The 17,320-nt window shown below is 42.9% G+C and overlaps 2 protein-coding genes across 4 annotated transcripts in view; one reads left to right on the forward strand and one right to left on the reverse strand.

The window, feature by feature from the left end:
* LOC102299440 (mitogen-activated protein kinase-binding protein 1) overlaps window positions 1-15,547 on the forward strand; it is a 23,212-nt gene extending 7,665 nt beyond the window's left edge. Inside the window, exons 8-33 of one of the 2 annotated variants that reach the window (XM_005917688.3) lie at window positions 824-984; window positions 1,182-1,371; window positions 1,774-1,911; window positions 2,004-2,194; window positions 2,271-2,362; window positions 2,474-2,599; window positions 4,830-4,900; window positions 5,986-6,107; window positions 6,202-6,277; window positions 6,397-6,508; window positions 6,601-6,664; window positions 6,815-6,925; window positions 7,093-7,250; window positions 7,482-7,519; window positions 7,754-7,954; window positions 8,041-8,174; window positions 8,334-8,455; window positions 9,631-9,825; window positions 10,138-10,204; window positions 10,699-10,854; window positions 11,112-11,278; window positions 11,607-12,209; window positions 12,313-12,400; window positions 12,603-12,685; window positions 13,671-13,756; window positions 15,202-15,547. In XM_005917688.3, coding sequence (XP_005917750.1) covers window positions 824-984; window positions 1,182-1,371; window positions 1,774-1,911; window positions 2,004-2,194; window positions 2,271-2,362; window positions 2,474-2,599; window positions 4,830-4,900; window positions 5,986-6,107; window positions 6,202-6,277; window positions 6,397-6,508; window positions 6,601-6,664; window positions 6,815-6,925; window positions 7,093-7,250; window positions 7,482-7,519; window positions 7,754-7,954; window positions 8,041-8,174; window positions 8,334-8,455; window positions 9,631-9,825; window positions 10,138-10,204; window positions 10,699-10,854; window positions 11,112-11,278; window positions 11,607-12,209; window positions 12,313-12,400; window positions 12,603-12,685; window positions 13,671-13,756; window positions 15,202-15,435 — 3,786 coding nt within the window. In that variant the 3' untranslated portion in view covers window positions 15,436-15,547. The remainder of the gene's footprint in view (window positions 1-823; window positions 985-1,181; window positions 1,372-1,773; window positions 1,912-2,003; window positions 2,195-2,270; window positions 2,363-2,473; window positions 2,600-4,829; window positions 4,901-5,985; window positions 6,108-6,201; window positions 6,278-6,396; window positions 6,509-6,600; window positions 6,665-6,814; window positions 6,926-7,092; window positions 7,251-7,481; window positions 7,520-7,753; window positions 7,955-8,040; window positions 8,175-8,333; window positions 8,456-9,630; window positions 9,826-10,137; window positions 10,205-10,698; window positions 10,855-11,111; window positions 11,279-11,606; window positions 12,210-12,312; window positions 12,401-12,602; window positions 12,686-13,670; window positions 13,757-15,201) is intronic. The other variant, XM_005917689.3, reaches the window with a different exon arrangement.
* A 251-nt stretch (window positions 15,548-15,798) lies between these two features.
* LOC102299936 (galectin-3) overlaps window positions 15,799-17,320 on the reverse strand; it is a gene marked incomplete at its 5' end in the record, with an annotated part of 9,060 nt that continues 7,538 nt past the window's right edge. For both annotated transcript variants that reach the window (XM_005917691.3, XM_005917690.3), the window contains 1 exon segment: window positions 15,799-17,293. In XM_005917691.3, coding sequence (XP_005917753.1) covers window positions 17,135-17,293 — 159 coding nt within the window. In that variant the 3' untranslated portion in view covers window positions 15,799-17,134.

A 17,320-nucleotide genomic window follows, 5' to 3' on the forward strand; every position in this document is an offset into this window, starting at 1 on the left:
CCAGATTCTTACTCTGGATGGCATTACCTTGGCCTCCAGTAACGCTGTGAGGAACCTTGGAGTCATTTTTGACCAGGACATGTCCTTCAACGCACATATTAAACAAATATGTAAGACTGCTTTCTTCCATTTGCGCAACATCTCTAAAGTTAGAAATATCCTGTCTCAGAGTGACGCTGAAAAACTAGTTCATGCATTTATTACTTCCAGGCTGGACGACTGTAATTCATTATTATCAGGATGTCCAAAAAACTCGCTGAAAAGCCTTCAGCTAATCCAAAATGCTGCAGCAAGAGTCCTGACGGGACTGTTAGATACCATATATGATGATATTTGCTCTCCCTGAATCTTTACAGTATCGCCAAGCAAAATATTGGGAAAAAATGCTCTACTCTTAACTGCCACTACTGTTCGTTTTTATTAAATGGTAGCTGAATGTAACATATTTGTTCTTTATGTGGTATTGGCCTCAGTCAGCACTAACATGCATGTTCATTTAGTTATTATTTGAGTACAGTACAGGCACAAATGCCTTAGGTCAGTAACCATACGTGTTTATTGAACGGGTGAAAAGGATCTTAGAAGCTTTAGAAGCAAGGACAGGTACAGGATGTGTTTGGAAAAGCTCCAACGGGGCTGCTTTTCTACTCCTCTGTAACCTTTGCAGAGGACTCAGCCAAAGCAATGATGTAATATTATCTGCAGGAGCATAATTAGCTTAATTTTTCAGACTTGAATGAATATAAATGTTTACCATTTTCTCAGAAAGACTATGAAGCTATGACTTGTGAGCTGATTATCTGGCGTGTGTCTTTCCGTGCAGACCGGGCTGGCTCAGTCGCTCTCTCTGTCTGAACACATGATCTTCTGCGGCTGTGCCGATGGAACGGTGCGAGCCTTCAGACCCGCTGACTTGCACTTTGTGTGCACGCTGCCTCGGCCGCACCCCCTCGGCTCTGACGTCTCCTCCATGACTGAGGCCAGGTGAGGAAGAGCTCAGGAGTAACTCGGCCTTTCTTTAGCACTGATCCACTGCAGGATCAAGTGAGCTCTATTAATAGAGCTTTCTGTCTCAAGCAGTGCAAGCCCGAGTCTCGTCTAAATGTTTCTTATTCTCGAGGATGTCGGATTTTTACAAAGAAAACATCTATTCCTGTTGTCCCAACCTTTCATTCCCACAGTCATCTGTTCAACGCCACAGCGGATGCCCGTTACCCAGACACCGTTGCCGTTACCTATGACCCCGTCAGCTGCCGGCTCAGCTGTGTATATAATGACCACAGCCTGTATGTGTGGGACGTGAGAGATGTGCAGCGGGTGGGGAAGGTGCACTCTGCCCTCTTTCATCCCGCCTGTGTCTGGGACCTGGAGGTAAATGCATGCAGGAGGAAGTGAATTTATATAACCTCTTTAAAAGCTGTGAGATGTTCAGTGTGTTTTCTCAAGCCTCCTGGCTCAATAGGATTACAGCAGTACAACAGATTGGATTCTACCTATTGATTCGGTTAGTAATTTGCGGCACATTGGGGATCATTACACGAACAAAACTGGGAAACTTGGAGCTGTTGTGCTGTTGTACTGAACATTGTGCATCAGAATTTGGCAGCTTGAAACTGGTGATAACAGTCGATGTAAGACAATTCACAGCATAGTGAAACTGCATTTCTAGAAATCTAACTTACAGCATTAATTGTTTTTTAAAATCGTGCTTTTTTTTTACCCTCATCTAGTTTATTATTAACTGAACCTCCTCCTTTTGTCACTACTCCCCAGGTGTTTCCTGATGTTCCAGAAGAAGTGGCTTCTGGTTTGTCATCAGGCGCATTCCTCACTAGTTCAGCTGATAACACCGTGAGAGTGTGGCGCATGGACGACTGGACACAAACTCATTCTCCAAACATCCTGAGCCAAGTGAGGTTGACTTCCAAGATCCGTATTCTCTTCAGCTGTGTTTCAAGTACAGCTGTGAAGAGTTACTGTCTGTCTCCCTCATTTCTATAAAGGATCTTTTGAATATAATCTACATCGACGGGAACACCAGCACCTTGCTGGATTCAGAGTGTGTAACAAGTGCGAATTCAGAGGTCAAGTCGGGGGATGGACAGACAGCGGAAACCAGGACGGGCATCAGGACCATCTGTGTCAGCCCAGACGGCAAACACCTGGCATCTGGAGATCGCAATGGCATGCTGAGGTAGGACTAGAAGACTAAGGCTGAGGCTGATGACAGACTGACGTGACCTCTGTCCTAAAACTGTGATATTCTGCAGGGTTCATGACCTCAGCAGCATGAAGGAGATTCTTAAGGTGGAAGCCCATGATGCTGAGATCCTCAGCCTCGAATACAGTAAACCAGAAACAGGTCAGTGTGTGTGTGAGACTGTATTAGTTACTATAATGATGACACGCTTGGAGAATATTTGCACATTGGCTGTGAATACAATAGGTGATTATGTGGTCTGATTTCTCTCAGGGCTGAAGCTGCTGGCCACAGCCAGCAGGGATCGTCTGATCCACGTCTTGGATGCAGAAGACGACTACAGTCTGGTGCAAACACTCGACGAACACTCTTCATCCATAACAGCCGTCCGCTTTGCTGGTGAGACACTTGAGAAGCTGTCAACATCTGACGGCTAATCTTTCCTTAATCCGACGCTTTCATCTCCGCTCAGCCCCACACAAAGTCCCTCTTTTATTTCACACGCCGCACGACTTGTTTCAATAATAAATGACGGTTACGTGTGTATTCAGGTGGAGTTTTGGTTGCTTGAGCAAAGCCTTTCAGTTGCACTTTGCTTTCTCTTCTTCAGCCGATATGAAATGTTTGCACCACTTACTGTCACGGTTTCAAATGTAGATTTTTGAAGAGGCACTAATCTACTGTCTCTGGACTTTTTCATGAACTGTAAAATTCTTTTACTGATAATAGTGGGTTAATATAAAATAGGCAGTTTGGGGCAAACTACTTTGAAAGCTTAGCTTTTAAGCTACCAATTACTTCATGCTGGAAGAAGCTGAACTGCAGAAATGCTGCCCTAGGGATGAGTCTAGCTGGGTTTGAGTTCCTCTGGTGTATTTCTGCATGGTGGTCATGTCTGCAAATGATGAGTCAGTGGGCAGAAAAAGGATAAGTATTTGGCCTACAGCTGTTTTCCATGTAGAGAAAGAAATGACGAGTTATGCACCGTATGGACAAAAAGTACTGGGCCACACCTCTTAATCTTTGAAATTCAAAGATTTTTTTTCAGTCCCATTAACCTGCTTTCAAAAACATTTATGAAAGAGCGGGTCATTTTAAACTGGTACTTTAATGGGATGCCACCACTGCAGCAAGTCAAAAAAATGTGTGTATTAGTGGTATTACTGCAAAGTGGTTTAGAAACCACAGCGGCTCTCACCCCTAAACACCACTTAAAGATACAGAGCGGGTTGCCCAGTGTAGCAGCACATATTGCATAGAAGATGCCAGAACACTAAGCTAACTCAATAACTGCAGAGCTCCAAACCTCTTCTGGCATTAACATCAGCACAAGAACTGTGTGCGCTGAGCTTTATGACATGGGTCTCCATGGTGGAGCAGCTCCTGTGGGTGTAATGTTTAGGTGATTTTGTCCATATAGCTTAAATTTCCGTCTCTAGTTCTGCATTATTTACGTGGAAGTGCAGGGATGTCAGCTTTAGCTTTGTATCCATTTTGCAACAGACAAGATTGCTCAGCTAACCAGCTAACTTCTTAAACAACATGCAAAACCTTATCTTGGTAACATAAAAGTAAGTTTCATACTAAAAAGGTCAAAGTGTAATTGTATAATAAGCTGCTATATAATATTAGGGTGTCTCTGTGGTCAGGTTTCAATTTTTTGAATGAAAAGATGACTAAATCCTGGAACGCTCATCTGGATGTCGCATTTTCAGTGGCAGAAACGTTGCATCGCTCATGTGGCTTCTCAGTCTCAGCTGTCTGCAGGCTTCTCCAACCTCATAAACACTACATTTGCATAATGACTGACACCAGCACCACTGACTAACAATGGGCTGTGAGGTCAGTTTCATGATCATTAACATGCAAATTGTCACGACCATTGATCAATCTCCATGAGTGCTATTCACAGAGAGTTGGGGTATAGCTGTAATCACGGCACTGTAAAATAGTGAACAATGTACCCTTAGGCCCCCTCAGTTCACAGATGGTCGTTCCTTTTTCACGTAAATAGCCTCCTTGACTCCCCACTACTGTTCCTCCCTGTCCACTGACAGAGTGGCCACTGGCCTGTAGATGTAAATAGACTGTGGAGTCCTGGCCTGTGTTCTGCCATCCGCCTGGCCAGAGGTTGTTTCCATTGACTTTCAAATGTTGTCCATTACTGATAGGAATTTCACAGTCTAGGAAAGCTAACCTATCATTTTTCACACCCTCCCTGGTGAACTCGATGTGTTTGTTCACTGAGTTAATGTGATCACAGAATTGTGGGACATCCTGAGATTTGATTTTCACCCAGGTGTTATCCACATATGTGAACCGATGACTCGGTGGTGTCCCCGGGTAGGATGGTAGAGTCCTCTTTTCTGCTTCCTCCATACACAAATCGGCCACAGTGGGTGAAACTGGGGAACCCACGGCGCCACCATGTTTCTGCCCTCAACACTGACACACTTGGTCGGTGTTGAGGGCAGGGTAATCCTCTCACACTTTTCACGCACAAATCATTTCTCCTACTGAAAACGTTCCGTCTAGATGAACAGAATCAACTTTCTGGGATTTCCTTGCCTGGATGATTGAACGTGCATGAAGACACGATGACTAAATGCTTTTGTTTTTTGTTCTTTAGCCAATGACAACAAGGTGAGAATGATCAGCTGTGGGGCAGACAAGAGCATCTATTTCCGCACAGCGCACAAGGTAACATCAGATGCTGGATATTACCCAACAAACACACGCAAAAGCATGAGTGACACAAAAAACTCCTGCCAAACGCCAATGTTAAAGCTAATGTATATGCAGGCTGCTAAATGCTAACAAGGTAGGAAACAGCCACCTCATTGTAGACTGGAAACAGTGAACCAGCTATTCTGACTTCGTCAAAGTACTGCCTGCGATATTCTTCTGAATAACTCATTCTGGCCACAAAGAGCTTCATTGCATTTGACTTATTTTTTTTCATTAATTCCTCTCATTTAGGTCACACTTATTGGCACAATGGTAACACAATCTGTTTAGCAATTCTAGAGCACAGACCACAAAAGGAGCGTTTGTGCTACAAGTTGTATAACTATGAAATACAAAAAAAGAGAGGAAAAAAAAGGAGGCGACATTCTTTTGCTCTGGAATTGCTTCTGGGTTAGCAGGCCACTTACAGCATTTTTCATAAACTTGAGACGAGATTTAGGCCACTGCAGTGACTCAGAACATTAAGTTGTTTTTTTGTTTTGTTTTTTCCGGAGCGCAGTAAACAAGGGCTTGTTAGTCTAAAGTGAACCTTCTCTTTGGCGCACAGACATTTATGGAGTGCTCATTTTAGAAAGTTGTTGTGACAGGTTTGTGCTCCGGCAGAGCAGAAATGAGCTTCTTCTGTGCCGTTTTCAAGGATGAGCTGCAAAGAGTACCCTTTTCTGACTATGTCTATATGATGATGATGATGATGATGGTAGTGATGCACAAAAGCTGATTCTCTGTGGTCTAAACCTTGACCTATTCTAACTGCCAAACATGTTCAGTCTATTTTCCCAACTCCATTATTGTACGCAACAACTAGCTCTATACCCACCTTTTAATATGCAGATATTGATCCTGAGTCAAGCTGATCTCTGCAGCCTTTGGAGACTTGGCTCAATGACTGTAAAGCTGCACATATTTCTCTTTGCAGGTTATATTGAGTTCAGCACGTTCAGAATAAAAGTCACATCATGCATTCTGCTAAAATACCCCTGATATTTTCCCTACCCTCCTCCAGCGCAGGCCTGACACTGTCTTGTTCTGTTTCACAGACCAACAAAGGAACAGAGTTCAGGCGTTCTCACCACATGGTGAGGAAGACCACGCTTTACGACATGGACGTAGACGCCACCTGCAAGTACGCCGCTGTTGGCTGTCAGGACCGCTGCATCAGGTAAGCGAGGGCACGCGGCTTCAAAGATACACGAGCTTCGCTAGGAACGTGTTCTTTAAAGGCGCCGGGGCTTATCTCTTCCTTCTCTCTGCAGGATTTTCAACATCAGCAGCGGCAAACAGAAAAAACTCTATAAAGGATCTTTGAGTGAAGATGGAAGTCTGCTCAGGGTAACATTTTTCTCCACAGTTGAAACACCTTTTTTCTTTCTGTCTGTATATATATATATATATACACACACATATATAGAGAGAGATACTAAAAGGCTCTTTTGTGTTGGGTGTGGCAGGTTCAGATCGATCCCTCTGGTCAATACGTGGCCACCAGCTGCTCCGATAAAACCATCAGCATCTTTGACTTCTACACCGGGGAGTGTGTGGCCACTATGTTTGGACATTCTGGTAACGCAGCTATCACAGAATAAATCTAACCACAATGACAGAGAACAGAATGAGCGCTAACAAGCCTTTTTTTTCTTGTTTTTGTTTGGCAGAAATCGTCACTGGGATTAAGTTTACCAGCGATTGCCGGCATTTGATTTCTGTATCGGGAGATAGGTGAGAAACCGCCTCTCAGTGATGTCCTTGCACCCAGGCCGAAGCAATCTTCTGCCGCTGCAGCTGTAGGAAATGGCTGTGGAAATGTGTTTGCAGATGCTTCCGAGCTGAAATGAAATCTTGAATATTTAATGCTTTTATCTCCCCCAGCTGCATCTTTGTGTGGAGGCTGTCCCCGGAGCTGACAATCACCATGAGAGAGAGGCTGCACCAGCTCAGAGAAAACCCAAACACACCACCCAGCAAAACCTCCAGTCTCAGGTGACGACACCAGCACACCTCCACCTGTTAATTGAGTACATTCTTTCCGCGAACCCAGCGCCGATGATAAAGAGCCCACCTCAAGCGAATGTATTCCCTTCGCGTATAATGACATGGCAACACAGATAGAATATTCATCTTGTTGACTCTTTCGCTGTGTTACCCAGGCGTGAGGTGTACAGCGCTCCCGCTCTGGGGGGTCTGTCCTCTGACAGCGACCGTGAACACGAGGAGGACGACAGAGCGGCGAACGACGATGCCAATGACCCCGAAGACAACGCGACCCATTCTTCTTCCGCCAGCAGCCACGAAGAGGAGGACACAGGTACTGTGTGATAATTGATGACATGAATAAACATAGCGGTAACTGCTTTTGTTTTTTTTTACATCAATGAGGTCAAAAGGGTCTAGTAATAGGTAGACAATCCTCCATTGGTGCACTGCCCTGACATTCGGCTTCTTTGCAGAGTGCAGCAGAATCTGGAAAACAACCAAAATTGTTTTAAACTGACTTCCTTTATTAACTTTGTAATCATTGTGCTCCTTCCTGCAACAGGAGGCTCAGATGAAGGACAGGACTGGGAGCTGACAAAGGTAGATGTTTGTTATGACTTTAAATAAAATAAATCATTTTGGACTATTCTAAGAAAGCACAACCTAAAGCATCCTAACATGCAGTATTTGCTGTTTGTTCCATTAAAGAAAACAAAAATGGAAAAAACCCCGCATCCCTGTGTGTTAATGATGCCATACAGTTTCTTCCATAGCAACAAATGTGATGGAAAGGGTGAATAATTGTACTGTGCTGTGTATAATGTATATTCCCAGCATGGAGTCATCAGCCAAGTCATCCCTGAGTCCTCAAAGCGTCCCCGGAGGCGTTGGTCTCATCGTATGGGCTCATTGGAAGTGATGGTTAAATCCATGCTGGACCTGACGCAACTGGAAACCTTTGCTCCGAAGAAAAACCCCAGCTGCCCCCCACATGACAGAGAGAGGCAGAGCTCGCTCGGCCTCCAAGAGCCTGTGGTACGTTCTGTTTGTCTATAAGGGAGATATAGGAAGCTGCTTGTGTGGATCCGTGAGTGTATAATTGCACTGCCCGTTTTCTGCAGATGGGAGAGAGACCCAGGAGACATCAACCCTGGCCGGACGCCGACTGGCTGTCCTCGCACACTTCCAGGGACACCAAGGGGACAGATGTGCTCTATCCTGAGGAAAAGGAGGACGACACAAGTCCTCTGGACAGGTAAACCTCTGCCTGCTACGCATTGTTTTGCCCGACTGATTGCAATGCCACTGCAAGACAACAAAAGTCCTTTTCTATTCTCAGTTTGCTGTTTCTCTCTTTCTGCACCCCCCCTCCCCATTCCTCGTTGCTCCCACGTCGGTGATTCCATTACATCAGCGATTACTGCAGGATGCAAGGACGAGGGATCCGTAGCGAGAGCCAGGACAGCCGCAGCCCAGACAGCGCTTGCTCTTTGGATTATGACAGCAGCGAGTCCAGCCCAGATCATATTTTGGATGGTAAGGTCTTACTCTGAATGCATGCAGCATTACAAAAAAAGAGTCTTTTGTGCAAAAGCTCTGAACTCCAAAAAATTGTGTAAAGCACAGTGTCCAAAGTTGCACTTTTTCAGCAAGTAGCACATGACAGGAGACTGTCTGCTTTAGATGCATTCATGCTTATGCCCTGGTGAGAACATACATACATTATTTACATACTTTCATCAGGATTTTGCAGTTTTTCAACACAAAAACTAACACAAGAAGTCTAAACACCTTAAAAATATGTTACAACCCCCAGTATGTCTATCTCCACGCTGTAAGAGATTCTACAGAACTGAAATAAGCCACACAGTTCCCACAAATTTTAATAAATAATTAGGAACAAAAAGCAAAAGAAAACTAGGAAAAGTCTAACCATAAACCATCAGCAACACTAAACTGCTGCCACTCTGACCAGCCTGGTGTACATCCCTGTTACAGCCCTCAAAAACAGTCCCAGTTTCTCATATCGCCCCCTTGGGGAGATTAATTCCCCACATCTGATCTAAGCTAATCCAACATCAAAACTAAATGTAACAAAACTAAAAAAGAAAAATGCATAACATGAGCATAAACCACTCAAACTGCTGCTGCAGTCACAGGAATGTGAAGGGAGTGAGAGAACGGGCTTCCTGACCGCCCTCATAATCGGCTTTCCGTCCTTTTCAGTCCATAAGGCCAGACCAGATGCTGCAGCATAACTGAGAGGTCTTTGTATATTTATAATGCTAAAAAAAATGTGAGCTTTCTTCACGTTGTGAGGTTTTTTCATGTTGCAGTACTCTCTGCCTGCCTGTGCTCAGTCTCAGGTTTTCTTTCTGAAGTGTGCCAAACGCAGGATTTAAAATCACGATTTAAAATGTCCAGGGGAGCTTTAAAATATCTCTTCAATGTACAGTGAAGCTCATACCTGCAGAGAGGGATTTGGGCGTGCAGAGAGACATGGATTTTATTTATTTATTTTATTTTATTTTATTTCGAGGCTCGATAAGAGAAATGTCAGATAAAACTACCAGGCTGGTTATTTCTTAAGGATTACAGAGTACCTGCTGCCCCCCTCCCTGTGTGTAAAAGCTGTATCAAGGCCACTGAAGACTTTGGTTTCTCTGTCATACTTGTGTCTCTGCTGCGTCTAATTTTGCTTTCGCTTTCAGATCCTGCAGAGGCAGAGTATCTGAGTGAGGACAACTCGGATGAGGAGAACGACGAGAAGGAGGTGGACGAGGAGCGAAGGGAAGGGGTGACGAGCATGGACGAGGCTCTCAGGACAATAACGGACAGTGGCGGATGCAATCGAGCGGATTTCCTCAAGCAGAACTTTGAGACGCTGTCGGAGGGCTGCACTACAGGTAACACAGAACACACAGGCAGGCGTGCTTTGAGCTTTAGGGAAATAACCTTATTCTCTTTGTTGTTGGGAGCCAGGGGCAGAAGATTGATACCCTTTTGATGTCTAGTTATGACTAATGTATAGCCTGTTTGTGGCTAACACCTCCAGACATGGAGAAAAGAATTATTGCTTTATTTCCCAGACGTCTTTAAATGACCTCACGTGCAAATTCAGACACAGTCAACACTTATTATCCTCTCAGTCTCACTTCTACTTCCTGCCTCTGTCTCAATTGTCTTCCTTTTTGTTTTTTCTTGATGTCCATCCACAGCTGAGCAGAGCAGAGTCCCGAGGCTCAGTATGTCTTCACGCTTCCTGGCCGGAGGACATAATAACCGGTACTGCCTGACCACTTCAGACCAATGTGGATTCAACAGCTATAATTACAAACCCATGCGGACTCTCACACGCCGCTGTGTACTTTCCCTGTCTAGTCAAGCTGTCAGTTTAAAGTGACATTGTTAACCCTCTACGGGTGATTTTGTGCAGGAAACTGTTTTCTTTTTTTATTCTTGGAGGTGGAGATGTATAAGTGTAAACAGCTTCATATTTTGGGGGCTAAATGATGTCTAAGCTACTGTTAAAGAGGCGGCTCTCTGCAGAAGTCTCCAAATCCACCTACCAGCACATCTAAAGCTCGCTAATTCACATGGTATATCTTGTTTAAGCAGTGCAACCCCCTCCTGTTTAAAGTTTACGCTAACTGACTGCTGGATGAGGCTTCATATTGACTTTACAAACCTGAGAGTAATATCAATCTGCACATACGTTAGGGGAATAATGTGTGTCTCACTTATCTGCTTCTCTTACCCGGTATTACCTTTCTGCGCAGAGACGTGCTTCTGTTTGCCAAAGCGAACGGGAAGGAACAAGGCGGCCGCTCCATTAAGCCCCCGGTGTCAAAAGTGCGGCCCTTGATGGAAGATGGCGTAAGCGGGAACGCAGAAAATAAGAGTCCCGTGTCCCCTGGGAAAGCTCAAGGGCCAAAGTAAGAAGAAAGCACATACATTAAGAGGCGTCATGGGGGTTTCATTTTTGAAGCAAAACCGGATCTGCGAAAAGCATAAAAGTCACTAAATGATTCTAAAAGATCAGTATTAACAACATGGGGGGATAGATGCTGTGTCACAAGGCTATGTCAGCACAACAGCAGACATTTCACTGTGCTTTATTCCTGCCAGTCATGTGACTAAAATACTCACGCGTGCCGTGAACAGATGGTAAAGTTGCTGTATCGCGTCTCAGCAGGGCTCAGGAGAGAAGCAGTCCTCCTGCGCTTAGACCCCAGAATAAGACGACCACAGGGTCCCACCTCTGGAGGTTTTCTAATCCTCCCCCCAAAGCTTCGCTGCTGCTGGACAGGACGACGTGCATCCAAAAATCGCGCTCTGCCCAGGACTTGGCCACACGCTGTACGTTTGATCCGGTTTCAATTCACTCATTTATTTGTCTGTGGTTCCTGTAATGTTTGTGTCGGATTTTTCAGTGAACTACAGTAATTCCATCCGCTGGCAACTGTGAGAAAGTTAATCTGCCTCAAGAGTGTATTTAAACATAATTTGCATTGCCGACTTACAGTTTCTTTGAAATTTGCCAAATTAATCAGTGTATTTTCCCACATGAGTTGAAAGTAACTGCTTTGTAGTCTTCTGAATCAGTTCATAACACTTTAGCACGTGTAATTTAATTCTACTTTCTTAGAATTAGTCATATTAATCTTCTCACTGTCTTTTTCTGCAGCTCTTTCCTCCCCTCTGCCCTCTAGTGACCAGAGGGAGTTGCACAAGAGACCTCAGCAGCTTTTCCTCAATGAACCCTCTCCCAGACCTTCCTCGTGCTTTTCTTCACACTCCTCTGGGTCCCCACAGTCATCCCAGTCCCCACTTCCATGGGAGAGCCCTAAACTCAAGCCCCAGCACTCTTACATGAACGCCACTGCTAGCTCTGTGGCAAAAAGCCGGTCCTCCTCTTTTGGAGATGCCATCCATATAATTACCCCACCAGGATCCCCCTTTTTCTCCAAGAGGAGGAGGTCGTCTGTGGAGGTAGAAACTGAGCCTCCCGTGCTCGCCTCATGTCCTGTCCTGATTTTCCCATCGTCTGCGTCGTCAAAAGATTCCCTTCCACTATCAAACATTCCCTCCTTGACTCCACCTCATCCTACAGCCAGCCAGAACGTCCCTCCTTCTCGCATCCCACTTCCTAAGCAGCCGCTCAGCCCTCGACGCAGCCTGTGCCTGGAGGTGAAGCCAAGCTCAAGTTGGTCTGGAAATATCAGCAGGGCTTCTACTCCTACAACAGACCCCGGATGTCACCATAGAGCTACTCCCCTAAACAAACAAGGTCAGAACGCCGGCCAGCTGTGTACTTTTTGATGTCTCCACAGAGCTAAGGAGCTGATCGGCTAACTGTGTGCTTGAACGTGATTTTATCTTGTTATTTTCAGCATTAGGCAGGCACCTGTCTCTAAGTTTGGATTCCTCTTTGTCATGTTCCATGCCTGTGAAGCAGAAAAGGGACTCTGTTTCTGAGAGGTGAAGTTTTACATCACTTGTGAAGACTTTGCTAGATGTTTTTTAACAGTCGCACATCAAATTGCTAGTTATTTGCTTCATACACAATATGAGTTGGCTGCAGTAGTATTTGTTCATTGTATCTGTTCAGTTCTGGGTATCTTATATACAAGAATTAGTACTGCCACTGCAACTGACTTACATTTCTGGCTTTTATTCCCAGTGCCAAGGAGCCAGGTCAGGTGGCTGTAGCTAAAGAGTGCCCTCTGGTGCCTGAACAGGCCCACACATCAAGCCCACAGCCAGGTTTGTCCTCCCACGACTTCTTTAACCAACCCTCCTCTTATTTGTTGCTACGTCCCCTGATGTTTTTCAGTACTGCCTGTCAGTCTTATCTGTCTCATATTATCTGCCTGCTTCCAGTTAGACCTTTACAAGGACGACACATGACAGAACAACAAGTTTTAAATACCTGCTTTTTTTGTTACATTTGTTACATTTATATTTGTTACATTTTGTTACTTTCATTCCTTTAGCTTCTTTGTCTTCAGCCCTCTTCTTGCTTCCCTCTAGTATCAAAATATGGATGATTTTCATAAAATTTGCACATTTGTACTTCCTGAAAAGGATGAAGGTTTTCCGTTATGGCCTCATGTTTGCACACCAGGTACTGTTTTCCATTATCTGGGGAAATTTGCAGGTGAATTTGAATATTACTTAGACTCTGCTGTGACGTCAAATACAAAGCCTCAGTTAATGGGCAGTGCAGAGTTTTCCTCACATTGCTCACTCGCTCAGTAAATAAAAGGTGTCTAATAGTTTTAAAGTGCTCTGGTGAATCTTACAATAACTCCATCCCCTTCGTCATACTTCCCTCCCGGCTGTTCCCTGAATGATAAGCGCCTTTCAAAGGCCAGGAATTTCTTTTCGCTTCATTTCAATTTGAAAAACACAGAAACCTTAAATGGCATTAAGTGATAGCAGCTCTGTACCTGAAACTGTGTTTTGCTGGATGATATAAACTGTGAAATCAGTTTTCTTAGTTTACACTGTTACAGCTCTGCAGCTTTTTGCAGCAACCTCCTCACCTGTTTGTTTCTTTTCTGATAACAACTTTTCCCTCTTTCTTTCTTATATGCTCTTCAACCTTTTGCACAACGTTTACCGCTCTCCTACTTCGCTCGATAACAGCGCACGCTTGTGTTTGTGCTATTTGTGCTCCTGGGTTTGGTGCTGATTTTCTGCATGCTGTGCCGTACTTGAAATTCATTCTCTCTATCTCTCTCTGCAGATCGCTCAGTCACCTTGGAAACTTGTAGGCAGGTTGTTACCGACCTTCACAGCAGTCTGCGGAAAACTGTCATGTTATACACTACGGTCAGTGTGTGCATCTGTGTATATGAATGCATGAAAATGGTGGGTGGATGGAGAACTTGATAGAAAGCAGGAAACAGAGAGAGAATAAGACAAAGGGGAAAAGCAAACATCTATAATCTGATGAAGCGAAAGAAGAGATAAAGGCACTGCCCATCTGTGTGTGCCCCTGGCTGCCTGTTGACTGCATAAAAGACGTGTGTCTGGGCATTTTAAAGCCACCCATTTTAAAATTCTCAACATGGCTTTCACCTTGTTGTTTTTGCTTTGTTTTTGTTTTTTACATATAGTCAGAAGTGACCACATTTAAACAAGAGGGTGAACTGTTATCAGCTAATGCTAGCTAGCTTGGTTAGCATGTTAGCTTGGTTAGCCTGCCACCCAATCTATTATCCAACCAAGGGTTAGGGTATCAATAAAGTATCAATAAAGTGTAAGTGTGCACGCATGGATCCAGATACCTGCTGATTAGGGTTGAGTAATGAACACAGAAAATTGTAGAATTTAACTCACCTAAATCTTAGCAGGGACTTTTTGGATGGGATGCTAGTACAGTAAACTATACAGCAAGCCACACTGGAAGGTACACTATATAGATAACATTGGTCACAACCCTTAATTTTTGAATTCACGTGTTTTCAATCCCACTGCCACATGTGTATATAATCAAACACCTAGCCATGCAGTCTGCTTTTACAAACATTTGTGAGAAAAAAAGAGTTTCAAGAGTTTACAAAATTTAAATGAGATGCTGTAATAGGATGCCACTATGCAAAAAGTTAGCTTGTGAAATTTCTTCCCTCCCAGATACTACATGATGTGATATTACTGTAAAGTGGAAGTGTTATAGAGCGGGGTTGCTGAGTACTGAGGCACATATTTTGTTAAAGTCACCACAAGCACTTTGCTGACTCAGTAACTCCTGTGTCATTAACATCAGCACTAAAACTGTGTGCTCGGAGCTTCATAGCTCATGGGTTTCCAGGGTGGAGCAGCTCCTGTTGGTGTAATGTGTAGGTGGCCTAGTGAAAAAAAAAGATTTTAAAAAATATATACTTACCAAATAAAGTGTATGTTTTAGTACATTAAATGGTGAATAAGATGGGTGTAGCTACTTTTGCCATTCAAAGTAGCTACAAAGTAGCCCATATTAAATGCTTAACAGATTTTAAATGGGTGAATTATAAAAACATTCACACTTTATTATGAAAGGGAAAGTGCTCTATAAGAACTACAATCTTTTTCTATCGGGTGGAAAACATGTTTATTTCTTCTGTAAAATTGAGTATTTTAACATGAAACGGCATGGAGACTTGACTCTGCTTTTGGGCAAGCCTCAAGTGGTCGTTCAGGGTACTACCAATTTCACTCCATCATTGGCTTTCTTTTTAATTTCTGGAAGTTTGAATTGCTGACTTACTTTATATGCATGTGTTCATTAACAACAGGTACTACAACATAGCCAACAGACCAGTGAAGATCAACATGAGATGAGGAGCATCCTGTCCAAGGCGCTGCTTACAGTTAAGGATGAGCTGGACTCTCTGCCTCATCCTTCCTCACCCCAATCTGAAGGGCCCCCAGGGGTAAACTGTGACGGAGAGAAGGCCCTGGCTCTGCTGGAGCAGTACGCTCAGCTGCTGGTGAAGTCTGTAGAAAAGAGACTAGACACCAAGACCTGAAGAGATAGACTAATGTTTGCAGGGCCCATAAACCAGGAGGAGAAAGAGAGACGAAGACTCTATAGCACTCTTAAATGCACAATTGTTTTTTTTGCACAGAGACCATTTGGAAAATGGATGTTGAGTATTATTGTCTAGAATATATATATATATATATATGAATAATAAATAAATAAATAATTAAATGTGTCAATAATTATATTATATATATATATATATATTATATATAATATATATATATCTGTATATGTTATTTTATATATATTGGGTAATATGTTTAATTATATGTAATATGTTTTATGTAATGTATATATATATATGTATGTATATATGTATATATATATTTTTTTCTATTGCCTTACTTTCACATTGCTGTTGCTCTCCTTTGTCTGTGGAGCATTTTTTAAACTATCTAATTGAATTTTTCTAAGTGAATGTTTTATAGGGAAACACTGGAGGGACAAAGGTGATGAAGTCACGTGAAGAGCAGAGGTAGTCCAAAACTAGAAGACCACATGGGTTTAAAAAATATGCCACAGTTTTTGTTAATTATACACACAACTTTTGTTTATTTATTTTTTTCTGCTATTAAACTGTTAGTAATTGGATGAGAGTAATATTTTTTTAAGCAAAGTAAATATATGTGGATAGAAACGTACTGAGATGTTTTTAGTTTTTACTGAATTTAAAAAAAAATTATGTCCATAAGATGAAGCTAATCATTATTTGTTCCCAGTATAAATATCCAGGCTCAAAATTCCGCCTCGTCGTCTGTGTAGCTGTTCTGTTTTGTGGAAGTTGAAGCCTTGACCCAAATGTGATGCTAGCTTAAGGGTCTGGTACAATATCTATAATTTAACAATATGCTGCTCTTGAGGTAAAAATGCTAACGTTTGGGCTTAAAGGAGTGAGGACAGAAATGGTTTCACTGAGTTTTTACTGTAGGAAAGAGCTTTTCAGGCTACCTCTGTCAGTCGTTGACAGAGGTAGCTGATGGTGTTTTCCTTGTAAAACTCACTGTAACTTTGGTGAAACGATTGCTTGTCGACATGTATCACACAGTCGATCATCCAGTTAGTTCCTTTTATACGTTTGTGCTGATTTTTTTATTTCTCTGAAAGAGAATTTCTCTTATTTTACTGTTATACAGTTTCATAGTGTTGATCTGTTAAAACAAAACACAATAAAAACATGGACTTGATTACACTAGGACCCTTGTATATTTATTATTAAAGCTTTTCTACAGTTAATACTAATCGAGAGGTAATAATCATGAACCAGTGTTGCCGTTTTTTTCCAACATCGGTGCATACATAGTTCTCAGTTATCTATTAGTTAGTAGGACTTTCATATTATAGATTATGTTATTGTCTACAATAAAAATAGTAGCAGTAGCATCTATACAGAAAATCAAATGCCTCTGTGCATGAAGTGATTAGTGCTGTGGCACAGGACGTATTCCTTATTGTTAAACAATGAGCTCAGCTCATTACCTTACACATCACAGGACCAACTAACATGCTTATTTATCCCATTTTAGAGCATAATGCTAAACATTAACTGAAACGTTACCCCCAAGATGTAGCCTGTAAATACCGTAAGAGTATGTGTCACACCATTAATCTACGTATATGTATCTCTGCTGCATAAACACACAGTCGTATATATGCGTTCATCTGTGTGGCTAAAGCTGAATTTCTTAAGGAAGTGTCTCCACATTGACGTATGTGAGGACGACATCATGCAAGATGTTGATTCTGTCGATCTGGTTGAGCTCTCTGATGCGGTGACGGAACTCAAACAGGGGGATGTTGTTCACTGCCACCCTGAACGTCTCAGGCGTGCACAGGATCTTCATCTGCAAGAGAACACACCACCAGTGACA

The sequence above is a fragment of the Haplochromis burtoni genome, unplaced genomic scaffold (assembly GCF_018398535.1).
Source record: "Haplochromis burtoni strain Fernald_Lab_line unplaced genomic scaffold, NCSU_Asbu1 Contig_28, whole genome shotgun sequence".
Taxonomy (NCBI): Eukaryota; Metazoa; Chordata; class Actinopteri; order Cichliformes; family Cichlidae; genus Haplochromis; species Haplochromis burtoni.